At 44.6% G+C, this 15,637-nt stretch overlaps 1 protein-coding gene across 1 annotated transcript; it reads left to right on the top strand.

The window, feature by feature from the left end:
- Nucleotides 1–259: 259 nt before the first annotated feature.
- Nucleotides 260–15,120, top strand: LOC121082205 (epoxide hydrolase 1-like). The gene is given in 10 exon segments (XM_040581554.1): nt 260–303; nt 2,521–2,734; nt 3,499–3,679; nt 4,462–4,692; nt 5,078–5,207; nt 10,267–10,466; nt 13,202–13,310; nt 13,638–13,763; nt 14,729–14,762; nt 14,764–15,120. Coding segments are annotated over 10 exon segments (1,422 nt in total). The 5' UTR covers nt 260–274; the 3' UTR covers nt 14,932–15,120.
- The last annotated feature ends 517 nt before the right edge of the window (nt 15,121–15,637 follow it).

Consider the following 15,637-nt stretch of genomic DNA (forward strand, 5'->3'; position numbering starts at 1 on the left):
GCTGAGGACCTCAGGCCAGGCTCTGCAGAGCTGCTTTCTGTGCATCTGGCGCCCAGCTGTGCTGATGCACGGAGCTGTTCCCTCCCCGTGCAGGACCTGGCATTTGTCTCTTGCTGAACTTAGTTTGCAAGCGCACGTTTAGGCAATAGGTGGCACTGACGGTTGGTGTAGCTTGCATTGTCACCAGGAGAGTGTCGCTGCGGAAGAGAAAGCCAGCAGAGGAGACACCTGGGCTGTTTCGCTGGGAGCTGTGGCTAGGCGAGGAGGAGCGGACATGTGGCAGGAGATGCTTCCAAACGCCTGGTGAGAGCTCTTTGGCACAGGGAGGAGGGACTCTAAACAGGGGTCCCCAGGGTTGGGGCAGGAGAAAGGCCCGGTGGGGTCCACCAGGCCATCGGTGGGTGGGAGCATGCAGCTGAGCTTTCCTGAGCATGGGTAGGGAGGAGGTTTTATAAGACTGAGCCTTGTTCTGTGCCACTCAGAGAGCTGTTTCTGGGACATGCTTGCTTTGTTAGCAGTGCCGAGTTTGTGCTGCTGCCGTGCTAACTGGTTTCGTGCCTCTGACTCACTAAACTCCAGGATGTAAGTGCAGGGGGTTGTTATTACTTGTTGCATAAGCTACTCAGCCTCCAGGGAGGTGGAGGCTGACACTGTTTGCTCTTAGGAGCTCTTGGTCTTCTTTGTCTGGGAGTGGTTTCAGGAGATACTTCCTTAAAAATCACATAGACTGTCTCAGAGATCAATTACCCAATTGCCTTCACTACTGCTGGGGTGTCCAGTACAGGCACTGTGTTCTGCATCACAGGTAGCAGTGGGAAAGGGTACTAGGCAACAGGAAACACCCAGTGGACTTGGTTTTTCATGGAGTTTCCTGTCCTTTTTAATTTTTTTTTGTCTCAAGGCATCGTAATTATGACACCAAACAGCTCCCTCATCTAGCTGCAGAGTAACAAGACTTTCTCTGTTGCTTCTAACTTTTTGGTAGATTTTAGATTCTGCTTTTCTTGCAAGAGAATCTACCAGGCTAAAAGAGAACCAACGAGGATGTTTCCTTTTTCTTGCGGGCAGATGAGACCTAAAAGCTTGGTATCCAGTCAGGAGTAGTTGGAAGTAGCAAAGGTACAGCAGCTCACTGAACCTGAACAGGGAAGGGTCCCACAAGCTGCTCCTCATGCCAGCCCTGGGCAGGATGAGTACCACGTGGCTGGCAGCAGAGTAACCCTTGAGCTTGGAAGTCCCCTGCCAAGGCTGGGCACCTATCGCTACACAGCTGCCAAAGTAAACTATTTACTTGGCTGAAGTAACACAGCCCTCTGTAGGATGAAACACCGCAAGGACACCTACCCAGTTGTTCAGTGCCTTTTATCTAAATTGTGCTGAAGGCGGGAATATTATGGTGACAAACTATCCAGCTAAAACACAGCCCAGAAACACTGTCTCTGTTGCCAGCCAGCTGAACAGCTTGTGATCCCATGGCTGCGCGGTAAATGGTGCTGGCAGGGGATGTTCCTTACACCATCCCCAAGGGATGGTACCATTCAGACAACACTATCAGACCAAGAATCTTTCCCACCCCACCCCCACCCCCATTTTCTAGGGATGGCACCTTGTCCTGGATCAGGTAAGTGAAATAGCTGCTCTGTGCTGAGGAGTTCACTTTTTATTAGCACCTGGGCTGGGGCACAGCATAGTCCCTTCCATACCCTGTATGACAAAAAATCTTCATTCACAGTCTTCTTTGAGCCCCCTGCAATAGCCCCAGACAGCTCTGCTAATCCCCAAGGGAAGCTGGAGAGCTTGAGGCACAGGTCAGGGGGATGGGAAGGGACACTACATTTAGGACTGATTGCTGAAGGGTTTGAACGGTTTTAAAACGTTGCTGTCTGTCTGTTAAATCCAGCTCTGGCGCCTTAGCTCCTACACCTCAAGAAAGTCTGAAACTTTGCTGTCTAGGTAAGAAAAAGAGGCACCAGACAGACAAGTTGAGACCTTTACCTATGGACAGCTATGGTGGAGGGCTAGCGTTGCCCTAAAAGATGACTGAATCTGTAGGGGAGCTATGTATGTAGCACAGTCAAGGGGCATGTCCAGCACATCCAGCTGTCTCCAGCAGCTGAAAACTCTTGTCTCTGCTCCTCAGCCCACTCTGTGCAGTTTTTATTCCTGAAGCTGTCCAGGTGCTACTATCCCATTCACTTCAGTACCTGCCTTAAAACAGATAGATCCAGATCCTACTGATCCTTGTCTCCCAGGGCACACCTGGTTCATAAGGAGAGGGACAGAGAAGCCTTGTGATTAACAAGTCCTGATCAGCAAAGGCTTAAGGTCCCTAAGAAACACCGGTAGATGTAACCCTGCCACAAATCCTGCCTGCGATCTTCAAAAATAACAGAAACACCCAGCCCCTGCTGACTGCATGGGGTTTGTTACTCACGTCCAACCAATGTGACTACAAGCCTCAGCATAGTCCCTTTACCCTTGACACTTCTGTTGGGCGCAAACAATTTTATGCCTCCCCAGGTCATTCGAATGTTCTCAGAGGAATGCAGTCCTGGTCCCTGTGGCCGCTCTGGGCGTTGGAGGGATGCTGGTTTACTGGCTGAGGTCTAGACACAAGATCAAGACTATTGAAATGGGCAATGGATGGTGGGGCTCAGATGAAAGACCTCTAAAAGGGAAAGAAGATGAAAGTATCTGTCCCTTCAAGACTGAAACATCTGACAAAGAAATTGAGGTGCCCGTGCCTGGGAGGTAAGGAGGGGCAGAAAGCTGCGAGGTGGAGCCAGTTCATCACCCACCTTACTGCTTTGAGGTGATGCCTTGGGGGCAATAGCCAGCGCAGGTCCGTTAGATGATGCTCTGGCTCACTGCCCTTTATGAATGGGGTTTGAGCTCAGATTCACTGCAATGTCTTTACGCTTTCTGAGACCACAGACTCTCAATGCAACCTGGGGCTGCTCCTGCAGAAAGGCCATGCTTTGAGCAGCAGAATTTGACAGCAGGTCTGCAGTGGTGGAATGGGGTGGGAGGGCACCGGGATAGCAAAGGCACCAGTAGGGCAGGACTGAGGGGCTTCCGCAGAGGACAGGGTTGGAAGGGTGAAGAAGGATGGGGTCCTTCCTTCTGTCCCTACAAGCCTGTCACTAATTATCTGGCCAACTAGCAGTCGGTAGCACAGGCTGAGCTGCTTATTCTTCTCTCAGCTGGCAGTGCTGGCAAGTTCCTAGTGCCCAAAACCCTAAAGCGAGTTAGCAGTAAGGCAAGCGTAGAACCCACTACTCCTGGGTGCCCTAGGGGAACTGCTAACCTGTAGAGAAATATATTCTCCATATAAATGATTCAGGAAGTTATACAGAGTATGGCACTGCTTCAGGAGGGCTTGTGGTGTCCCAGAGAGAGACACAGAAGCCGGTGGAGCCAGGAGAGCCTGTTCATGCCTGCCTTAGCATAGGGCACATGCAGGCATCTGGCCAGCCTTGCAAGAGCTCCTGTCCGCAGGACCTGCATCGCCGCCTGGAGCAGGCCCGCTACACACCGCAGCTGGAAGGGGCTGCCTTCCGCTACGGCTTCACCTCCAGCTACCTGCAGAAGGTGGTGGCCTACTGGAGGAACCCGTTTGACCGACGCAAGCAAGTGGAAATCCTGAACAAATATCCCCATTTCCGAACCACCATTGAAGGTGAGGGGGTCTCTGTGGCTTGAGCAGGTCTCACTCTGAAATGCACAGAGAGAATGGGGGGCTTTAAGAGGTTACTCTATTAAGACAACAGTGTGCATAACAGCTTAATGAAGGATCAGTAGTGGAGGCTATGTTATTAGTAACCCTCTATAGATTAAGATCATTGCACAGTGGTGATAAGATTAGATCTGCTTGAAGATGGGCTTCATCTGGCTCTGAACCTGCACTAAATAACAACGAGGTTTTCTTCTGCTATTGCCTTGAAGCCACCTTTGAAAACTGTAAAATTTACCCAGGCCCTGAGGTTGGAATATCCACCACCACCACCCAGTTTAGCCAGGTGTGGTTAGCCAGACTTTAGATAAGTGATCTGCAGGTTAAACTTATATCCTGCGCTTACTTTTTCCATGTTTCTCTTTTTATCACCCACACATTTTGTAATTTAGTCATGTTTTTGCACGTGTCTTGGTTGCATTATGCTATTCATTGAAGTGCAGCTGTACTTATATACTGTAAGACCAATTTCTCAGGAGGTGGATGCTCAGTCTCCTGTGACCCCAGTAACTGGGACTGGGATCAATACCTCTGTCTGTAAGTAAAAGATGAGACACAGGTAAAATACCAGGCATGTCCTTTCAGCTAGGCATCTTCTTGCCATGGGTTGATTGTGTACCTTCTGCTGTGAATGCTAATCACAGTTTTGCCACCCTCCTTCTTCAGAGTTTGGAACAGAAACTGTGATGGAACTAAGGCTTTAATTTATCTGTCTGGATGTGTGGCAGGGATTGATATCCATTTTATCCACGTGAAGCCCTCCTATGTCCCTCACAGTTGAGCTGTTCAACCTCTGCTGATGGTCCACGGCTGGCCTGGCTCCTTCTACGAGTTCTACAAGACCATCGCTCTACTCACAGAGCCAGCTGAGCATGGCCTGAATGAGGGTGACATGGTGTTTGAGGTCATCTGCCCATCCATCCCAGGATATGGCTTCTCTGAGGCACCACACCAGAAAGGTGAGCGATGAAAAGGCGCTGTTGGAATTGCCAGGTTCTTGGAGCCTCAGTCATCCCTGGCCCTCACCAGGGAATGCAGTTTGTGAATGCAGATGCTTGGCTCTGCACTAACACCCATGTGGCTGAGGCTCTGGGGCTGGCTGTGGAGATCTGGAAGGTAATGGTAGCTGGAAACCAGGTCTGCTTTCCACTTTATCCACTTTATCCACTTTCCACTGAATTTCCATCTTGTGTTCACTGTATTGCCAAGGAGCAAGGCAGAGCAGCATAGCACACTGTGCCTTTACACAGCAGCATAAACATGTGCCTCTGTCAGACCATGATCTTTGGCCAGGGGATGATACACCAAGACAAACAGGTTTCCTCTGTTTCTCTTTACCTACAGGCTTTGACAGCAAAGCAACTGCTCGGAAATTTCATAAGCTGATGAATAGATTGGGCTCCAAAGAATACTACCTACAGGGAGAAGACTGGGGATCTCTTATTACCACAAACATGGCCCAGATGCTGCCACAGTGAGTAGCAAAGGGAATCAGTGCAGAGAAGGTTTCTCCAGTTCTTACCCTACCTTCTGGCTCCACGGTCCGGGTCCTGCCTTCTGTTTGCCCTGCCTCTCATCGCCTTCTGCTTTGTTTTCTCCAGGGGTATCCCCACCCCTGTGCATTCAGTCATATTCACGTGCTTTGCATTGACAGTGGTATTTGCATTCTCACGCTTTCTAAATTTCATAGAATCATAGAAGCATTTAGGTTGGAAAAGACCTTGAAGATCATTGAGTCCAACCATAAACCTAACACTGCCAAGTCCACTGCTAAACCAGGTCCCTAAGTGCCACATCTACACACCTTTTAAATACCTCTACCACTTCCCTGGGCAGCCTGTTCCAATGCTTGACAAACCTTTTAGTGAAGAAATTTTTCCTGATATCCCATCTGAACCTCCCCTGGCACGACTTGAGGCCATTTCCTCTCATCCTCTCACTTGTTACCTGGGAAAAAGTGACCAACACCCACCTTGTTACAACCTCCTTTCCTGTAGTTTTAGAGAGCAAGAAGGTCTCCCCCAAGCCCCCTTTCCTCCAGACTAAACAAGCCCAGTTGCCTCAGCTGTTTCTCATAGGACTTGTTCTCTAGACCCTTCACCAGCTCCGTTGCTCTTCTTTGGACACATCTTTCTTGTAGTGAGAGGCCCAAAACCGAACACAGTATTCGAGGTGCAGCCACACCAGTGCTGGGTACAGCATCACTGCCCTTGTCCTGCTGGCCACGCAATTTCTGACACAAGCCAGGATGCTGTTGGCCTCCCTTATCTAGGGAAGAGTTGTACAGAGAAAAATGGAGTGCTGTTTGGCTTCTCTTTCACTAGGCATGGAAGTAAGCTCTGCTGCATTTTGATTTGAGACCTCAAGGATCATCATTCTACATCAGGAAGGAGATAAATTTAAAATTGGCAGGGAGAAAAGGAAGGAGCTCAGCCTTTCAGCAGCTGATCAGTACCACGAAGTATAGGACTTTCCTGGATGGAGATGGCACCAGCTGTACCATTTTTAACTCTCCCAAATTTTTTTGGAAATCACGATAAATGTGAAGGGCTTATGTATTTGGCTTAGTGAAATGCTTCTATTACAGCTCCCGTCAGACTTATTTTCTAGAAAATTTGGAAACAGAAAATGGCTTGATTTAACCTTCTATTTGCAGGAGCGGTCTGCAAACTGGGACCATGCGCGGCAATCAGTTAGCTGAGAGGAATTTGCTCGAGCTTGTCTAGACAACAATTAACATGATGAGGCATGTTTGCAGAGCACAGGGGGGTGGGAGACGGATGGCGCCAAGGATGGCGCCAAGGAAAGATAACACCTTGCAGTTAATTGCTGGTAGTTAACCACCAATCGGGGATTGCCTAGTATGCAAGGCTTAGCTTCAAGAACCAATCTGTTTAAAACGCGCAGCTTCTGAAAGTCTATAAAACCTCGTGCTTCTGTACAATAAACTGACATTTGCTTGCATCAAGCTGCGTGCCATCTTTTCATTCGCTGCAAATTGGTGACCCCGACGTGATGCGTTTAAGGATCTAACGTGAAGGGCTCTCGAATCGCCTATCTGAGCGACATGCAGCGAATCCCACAGAACTTTGAATGATCTGCTGAAAGGAAGCAGGAGCCGGCAGAAATCCTTCCGGAGTTGAGAGGTGAGCTGTGGGAAATCCGTAATGGGGAATCAGGCTTCGTCCCCAGAAAGAGACGTATATGGACTCATGAAGGGTCTTCTAGTCAGATCAGGGAGTCCGTGCCTCAGTCTCCTCAAATGGTGACCCCTATGGCGGTGTTCCGAAGCCTTGGAAGAATAAGGACGGAAAAAAGACAGCTCGTGGAAGAGGGCTGCGTTCCGGAGGAGACGGCTTGGCTGAACTTGCTGTCTGGACCAGGCGGACAACCTAAACCCCGAGGATAACACCTGTACTCATCGAGACAGGTGAGCAGCCAAGAAACTTTAGAGACTTTGAAAGAATGAAAGTGTGTACATACAGCAGCCAATTGTATGATGCTGCCGCAGAGGGGAGCTCCGTGTCGGGAATGCATTTAGCATCTTGGTGGCAAATTCTGACTACTCTTTGCCAAGTGTGGACTAATTCTACTAACGGTGCTAAACCAGAGGAAGCTGTAAATTCCACCGACAGCGCGACCCTTCTCAAGACACCGTCAACGATGGCGATTCTGTCCACGCCTCCTCTGCCCCCAGAGCTTCTGTCACTGATTGCAGCGACCCTCACAACACAGGAGCAAGCACGGGAACAGGACAACTTGGACAGTGATTCCATTGACACTGATAAACCTTTTGATCCAGGTCCTATAGATCTGGAAAAGGAGCTAGACCTTTCCCCCACCCCCTTGTCTCTCCTGATGCACTGATTGTATTTTTGGGGAGGGTGAAAGGGAGTCTGAGGGATTGGTGGCAGGAATGCAAGTGGGAAACACTTAAGTGATGGGATTTGGGAGTCGCTATGGCATGTTTAGTATTTTGTCAGACAAATCAACCTGCAGAGTGGCAGCCTGTGCAATACGAGGCTGTTAAAGGGTTAAGCAAAGCAGTGCGGGAAGGGAGGATTCATAATACATTTGCTATGTTCCTTCTTGAAGTGATGGCAGAGCCTTATACGCTCACACTGCATGATTGGAAGTCATTGCTTTGTATGGTACTAACTGATACAGTATATGATGTGGTTATTTGATTTTTGTGAGCTATGTGTAGTGGCCTTGATTGAAAACCTTAATCGGGGAATTGCTGTTAACTATGAGCAGTTGGCTGGAGAAAATTAATTGTGCCGATTCTGTGACTCAGGCAAGGTATCCCAGGGACAACTGTTTGCAAATGAATGAGATGGCTATTAAGGCAGTCAGGATGGGGGAGTCTTGCCACAGTCTTGCAGGGTCCTAGAGAGTCACTAACTTTAATACTAACTTGATTGATTGGCTTCAGAACATTTTGCAACAAGTCGAGCAGGAGGAAGCTCAAGGGTTGCTTTTAAAACAACTAGCTGTGATAATGCCAATGAAAATTGTAAATGGGCAACTTTCACAATCGCAACCCCAACATGTGTCAAATGATTGTAACGCAGAACTCACAGCAGACTGTAATTCTCAGGCTGAGTTCTGGAATGCAGCATAACAGATTTTTGCTTCTCTAATCTCTTCTGTAAGAATAGTACACGCTCTTAACTTGCTTAGTAAATTAGGCTGCTAGCTTGCTAAACAAAGTAATACTACAAATACTGTTCTTTTTTTTCTGGCTTATTAACAGATGTTGATTCTGTCCATCATATGTTGCTACAGAACCGAGTTGCTATTGATTTTTATTATTAGCACAGGGACACAAGTGTGAAGACTTTGATAGGATGTGTTACAGTGAATCTGAGTGACCACTGCGAGTTAATTTACAAAAGTATACAAAACTCAAAAGCCTTAAAACAAAGATCTGCAACAGAGCCAGGGGCGGGATGCCTTTGGTCTCTTCTCACGGCTGGGAAACTTTGGGCCATGACTCGAAAGTATTACAGGATTTATTATAATTACCTTTAACCACCTTATTGATGTTTGCCTTATGTCTCCCATACTTTTTTTTCTGTATTCAGTGTTTAGTTGATTGTAACATAAAGGAGGTCATGGTCACCCAGCTACACACACCCTTTGCCTCCTCGCAATTAAGCAAAAAAGGGGAGGATAGAGAATGTCTGAAGAGATATACAGGAGAGGAAACTGGAGAATATTTGACCTAACAAGAGATGAGAGAACAGCTAGGTATTGTGAAGGAGAATAGGAAAGATGAACATGGTTATCTAGTGTTTAATGGGTGTCTGCACGCTTGTAGAGATATATAGCTGTGCAACGGCATGAATGATTCCTGCCCTGAGCCTGGTGGCGCATACAGCTGCGGTTTGTGTCCGGGCTCAGAGATGTAAATAGGGGCTTCTCTGTTTTGGTGGAAGTGTTTCTCTTTGCATAAAAAAAGAGGGAACGAAGGGAATGACCCCAGAGGTATGTTCAGAGAAGGCATGCTATGTTTCGAAGTTTTTGACTGAACCAGTTCTTGTTTGGTGTGCCTTTCCACCTATGTATAATGTTAATCCAAAAGAAGATGATATTGTTTACACTTTGAATGTCGATAATTGTCTTTCTTTAGATGCTAATGTAGTAGGAGGCTATGATGGGAACGTGTCGCAGCGGTTCTTCTCTTATCCAGAGTAACAGCAGGGAAAGCATTAAAGAGTTAAATCACCTTGTTTGGTAGGCAGTTAAGAATGTGAGTCAAAATTGCCACTGCTTTTTGTTGTTGGTTCAAGGATATGGCTGTGAGGATTTGGATGGTATGCGCTGCGTGGATTTTAGGCGCCCCATTGCAGCAACATGTTATCAAAATCTGAGAAAATGTCAGCCTTTTTAGGCATCCATTCATTCAATTGGCAGTATTGTTTGTTTGCTATTACCTTGGTTGCTGTCATGTTTGCAAGGGCCCTGCAGAACATGGCAAACCTGGTACTAGCTGTGCAAAAACAAAAAAGGGAAAATTGTAAAATTGTACGGAACAGAGACAGTGGGTTATTTTGACACTGACAATATGTCTTAGTTGCTTTTTTATTTGTTCTATTACTTATACCTTGTTTTTACTTGTTCGGTTCCAAAGGTTCTTTTTGTGCAACAGGAAGGGGGAGATGCAGGAGTGGTCTGCAAACTGGGACCATGCGCGGCAATCAGTTAGCTGAGAGGAATTTGCTCGAGCTTGTCTAGACAACAATTAACATGATGAGGCATGTTTGCAGAGCACAGGGGGGTGGGAGACGGATGGCGCCAAGGATGGCGCCAAGGAAAGATAACACCTTGCAGTTAATTGCTGGTAGTTAACCACCAATCGGGGATTGCCTAGTATGCAAGGCTTAGCTTCAAGAACCAATCTGTTTAAAACGCGCAGCTTCTGAAAGTCTATAAAACCTCGTGCTTCTGTACAATAAACTGACATTTGCTTGCATCAAGCTGCGTGCCATCTTTTCATTCGCTGCATCTATTCATTAACTTGATTTCAGATCTGTGAATCTTATCTTCGCTGGCAGAGAAGGTTTGAGAAGGATGATTTCCGTGATGCTTGGGGCTTATATACCATGGCTCATAGGCTTTACTAGGGAAGATGTTCGACGTATGTATCCTTTCATCCAGAAGAATATACATGAACTATTGCGAGAGTCTGGATACTTACACATCCAAGCCACCAAACCAGACACTGCAGGTAATGAACCTTCTCTATATCACTATGAACTTTGTATACTGACTGCTTAAGGCGTATAAACACATAGTTGAACAAAAGCCAACCATGTTTGAGAAGCAATGAATTCTGGTGACTGAATGCAAGACATGGGGACAAGAGCTGTGTAAAAGGAAGTGAAAAGGAACCGCTTAAAAAAAGACGGAGACTACAAATATCACTTTTCAAGGTCTGTTAAATGGCATACCACTTCTCTATGGCAAAGAAACCCTTTGCAAAAAGCCTCTTAAAGTAAAGCACAGGACCCTGACATTGAAGCTTCTAGAAATAAATGTGGGTGAAAACAAGAAAAATACCATAAGCAAGTGCAATGTGAAACTTGCAGAAAGGTAGACACAGCCATAATACCTGAAGCCAGAAGCATGATGTAGTGGGACCAGTAGATAAGGAGTCTGAAGAAAGGTATGGCCATCTCAGAAAAGTTACATGATTTATTTGTATAATATTATCAAAGATTATGGGGTATTCCTTTATTGAAATAAACCCTCATCAGGAAAGACAGCAGAGCTGTCTCAGACTGGCATCAGGTACGGAGACCATAGAAGGAATAGCACCCCATCCTGGCATTTAACTGGAAAAGAGGAAACTCAAAGTGAAACGTCAGCTAATGCCTAGTCTGTTGCTTGAACTGATTGCAATATCAGAGAAATAAAAGGAGACAAACCAGATACCAGGTTGGGGTTTTTTGGGTTTTCTTTTCAAAAGCCAAACAATGAAGACAGCCCCCAGAAAAACAAAGACCAGTATGTCTAGTGTCTGATCAGAAAACTAGCAGAAATGTTTTTAAAAGGAGAATTCATTTACAGGTGATAATATCACAGGGAAATCATGCTTCAAATATCAGAGCTCTGGCAGGATCAAGAAGCTGTGGATCTAGTAATGGAACATATTTAATTTCCAAGAAAAGTTTTGTTGAGGTTCCTTCCCCCAGTGTTCTTAAAGACATTAAACTGCCTTAAGAAAAAGATTAAGTTCATGGGTTAATAACTAGTTAACATGAGAATTCATGAATATAAATAAGTAAGCAAGTTCCAGGGGAGAGAGAGTATCACAAAAATCTGTGCTGGCACCCGTACCTTTCAATATGATCTTAATTTCTCTACAGATAAAAGTGAATGGTTAAGTGAAAATCTGACACCTATCCAGGGTTTGGTTTAATCTAAAGATAAATGGTTTTGTAACTCTCTGCAGTTAAGTGACTGGTTGATTAAACTGGCCAATAAAAACTGATGTCAACAAAGTCCAAAGCAATTTAAGCAGAGGAAGAAAATCACAATGGGCTCTAGTTTGGTTGCTGCTATGTGAGAGAATCCAAGAGTCAAGGACAGTGCTTTGAAACGTCAGCCAGCTCAGACTTTAAGAGAATCTTACAAACTCTTAAAGAAAGCAAAAAGAGAGTAAGACAAAACACTAAATCCATGATATTTAGAATCTGTTCCACCCCTGTTTCATTAATATATTTTATAATCAAAAGAATACAAGAAGGGGAGAAAAAGAACCCTAAAGTGACCAAGCAGCTTCCCTACAAGCACTGTACATAGTCTAGGACTCTTTAACCTGGAAAAAAAGAAGAGCAGGGATTTTGTAGCACACTGTGAAAGGCAGAAAATAAATAGGGGGAAAAAATACATATTCCCTGCTTAGTCTCAAAAAATATCTATATTATCAGTTTAGTTCTCATTAGGCAGGTTTAAAGCAAAGCTACAGTATTTTCACTCACCAGAAGCTGTGGTACCTAAGATGTGTACAGGTTGAATCATTAGTAAGCTGCAAACAAGACTGGTATTTCTGAGCATCCAGTCCATGAAAGTTGAATACAGTGATTCGGAGACAGCTTTCAGCTCAGAAAATGCTCACCTCCAGACGGGTCATATGTTAGCTGGCACATTTTAGCCTGCCCTACCTTTGCTGGTCAAAGCATTTACATGACTTTGATGTGTAGCAAATCACTTTAGGCCTGACAGCACAGGGAAACTGTTGTGCCAATGCACAAACTTACTTTGCATTAACTATGTCCACTATTAAATTGAAATCACATTGTGCATCATCTTCTACGCAGTCATTCAGTGCTAAAGTCACACTAAAATACACTTGAGAGTAGGCAATTCTATGGATACTGTAAAACTACAGCCTGGAGTGTGGTACAGGAATTTTCCCAAGGCAAGCTCTACCACTGCTGAAGTAATCCCCACCCGTTTTACAGGTTAAAACACAGATATAATATGCTGTGTTTATAATGTTTGTTAGCATTCCCCAAAGGCAGGAGCAGATAGCAGATACACAACACTCCACTGTTGTTTAAATTACATAGAAAGTGAACAGCACTCAGGGTCCCAGTTAGCCATCCTAAGCAGGACAGTGCTCCCAAACAGTTTATCTGAAATTTCTTTTCAGAGTGTAATCCCTTTACATCTGAATTTGCTCTTTCTGCCACACATTACCAAGAAGCCCAGAGGATTTTCTTAACTCCTACTTTCTTTTGTATAGGAATTGCTCAACTTTATAGTGCTGTCAGTTATAGCCAAAATTCCATTGGGGTGAACTTTTCAAGAATAAAGTACTACCAGGGCTAGTAAAACGCACTCTTTACTGAATTCTCATAGAAAACTCTGAAGAATTGATGTAAGTCCAGTTTAACTCCCACTGAAGTATTTGCAATGCCAGGCAACTGCAATGGTTCTCTTCTTCTCTTGAATTAGGTTGTGGACTGAATGACTCCCCTGTGGGGCTTGCTGCATATATATTGGAAAAATTCTCTACCTGGAGAGATAAATCATTTCTGTATAAAGATGATGGAGGCTTGGAAAGGTAAGAAAACAGGTGCTCTTCCATGAGAGGACTCATTAAAAGAATGAGCAATGGTAACTAATGAGGAGATAGGTAAAAGACTGGCCAAAGCTGAATTTTGAGCATGAAAGGTTACACATGACAAGTAGTAGTGTAAACTTACAGCAGACCGCCTGCAAACTACTGCTTCAGCACCGGGCAGTTTTGCTCTGGGCACATGGGTGCCAATTAATTTGCTGCTTGAAAACAAGTGGAGAACAAGAACAACTGTTCTTCAGGGCATGAGCCCAATATAGCGTATTGAGAAACAGCTTCCAATGAAACGTCTTCATCTTTTTCTATCAATAGCAAATACACTCTTGATGAGCTTTTGGCCAATGTGATGATTTATTGCGTGACATCCTCCATTGTGTCCTCAATGCGATTCTACAAGGAGAACATCTCCAAGGACCCTGGTCTAACAGGTGATGCCAGGTAATGAAGTGGTAGGTGTAAGAAAGATTTGCAAATGAGATTGAACCACGTTTGCCTGTATAAACATTTAGATTACTTTAAAACAGCAAACTTAAGTTGTTAAAAAAAATAATCTAAGTTCTTATTTTCTTTTGATAAAAATAGTTGAGTCATTTTTCTTTTGAACCTGTAATTCACACAAAGTAGCTTGTAGCCAAGACAATGCAGCGGACATATCAAACTATATTCAGTCTTGTGTTCAAACTACAGGTCTATATACTTAGTCACCAAACAAATGTGATCTCTGGCTCAGTTCAGTTAAAACAAAACAGAAAATCAGGAGCATTTCCAAGAGAGACGTTTAAACTGAATTAGGAAGCATACGGCTTAGTGGTGGATAAAACTAACGACTACAAGTGTTAAGCACAAACTTGGGGAAGCAATTTGGAGAGCAGTACCTTCTAACAAACCAAGCACCTTCTAACAGCCACTGACTTTAAGATGACTATAAGAGAGGCTGACCAGAAAATGCTGCAGAACGGAATTCCATGTGATTGATCACACAAACAAATAGAAGAGTCTTTTCCTTTGTAGACCGAGCCAGCTTACCTTTCCTCAACTCATTCGTTACGCTGGTACTATAAATTCTAAAGTAAACTTGAGCAGGCTCATTTCTGACTGTCACAAAGAGGTGATGCGTCTTGCCATTTATCGCAAAACTGTAAAACAAGGTAAGTTTAAAAATAGGAAACGTTTCAAGATTGAACCGTGTGCGAAGTTGGCTCTACTTTACGTTTTTGGGTATAATATTCTCATACTCAAGGAGACTCAAATACAAGCAAAGCTTTTCAGCAGAGTACAAACCACAAAATGTGTCGCTGCGGTGAAGCTCTGCCAGCTGACTGTGGCAATTACTAGAGTCAGGAGGTTTTTATAGAATTTCCCCAGGACTTTTTTCAAAAAGGCACTTAGTTAATGTCCTCTAGGTTTGCAGTGTATGTTCCCACAGGGACTGCAGCTTTTTCCTCAGGAGCTAGTACATACACCACGGGTCTGGGCAAAGGAGGTCTTCAAGAACATCATCACTTACTCTTACATGCCACGTGGAGGGCATTTTGCTGCCTTTGAGGAACCAAAGCTTCTGGCACAAGACATCATGCACTTTGTCAGAAAGGTGGAACAGCTGTGAACATGCACTTTAGATACATATATAGAACAGAAGCAAGTTGTTCTGCCACCAGCAGAACCTTTACTTTGAGGGATCAAATAAATCCAATGTAATCACATAGAGAAAACAACATTTCATTTTGATAATCATTACAGTACTAAAATTGTTAATGAAGCTCTAAAGCTTTTCTAAAGAATAAAAGAAAAAACCCCAAAATAAGCAACTTGTCTTCTTTCACTCCCGGCACCGTATCATTGCTGCACTCATAGTTCAAGTGTAACAGAATACATGAACGGTTTACTGCAGTAACACTGCACTCATCTGGGGAAGAGAGTAGAAAGAAACCAGCCCCTTGATCCTTAGAACGAAGGCTTCTGTTTAAAAGCTTCTTTAAACACTCGAGTGCTAGCGTCTGAAATATGCATCACAAGCAGCTTTGGTGGAAGTGTAAAGGGTTTTGATCTCCTGAGCACAAACACTCCTACGTTCAAGTTATGTTTCATTCAAGAGACCAGGAATTACATATTCAAGTGGGCAGCTGCACACAAGGCAGCTTTCTTCATTCTAACAGGTTTTCCCCCTACGGCTAGCTTTAGCAGCTACTACACTATGTAAACAGATGTTTAATGGATAACAAGGCAGAGACAGCGTTCCTAGTGTGCTCCAAGCTCAAAAATACCAACTTAATTTCCTCTTCGTTCTTTATCATTCCATTCCAAATGGTAAA

The sequence above is a fragment of the Falco naumanni genome, unplaced genomic scaffold (assembly GCF_017639655.2).
Source record: "Falco naumanni isolate bFalNau1 unplaced genomic scaffold, bFalNau1.pat scaffold_42_arrow_pat_ctg1, whole genome shotgun sequence".
NCBI classification, from domain to species: domain Eukaryota; kingdom Metazoa; phylum Chordata; class Aves; order Falconiformes; family Falconidae; genus Falco; species Falco naumanni.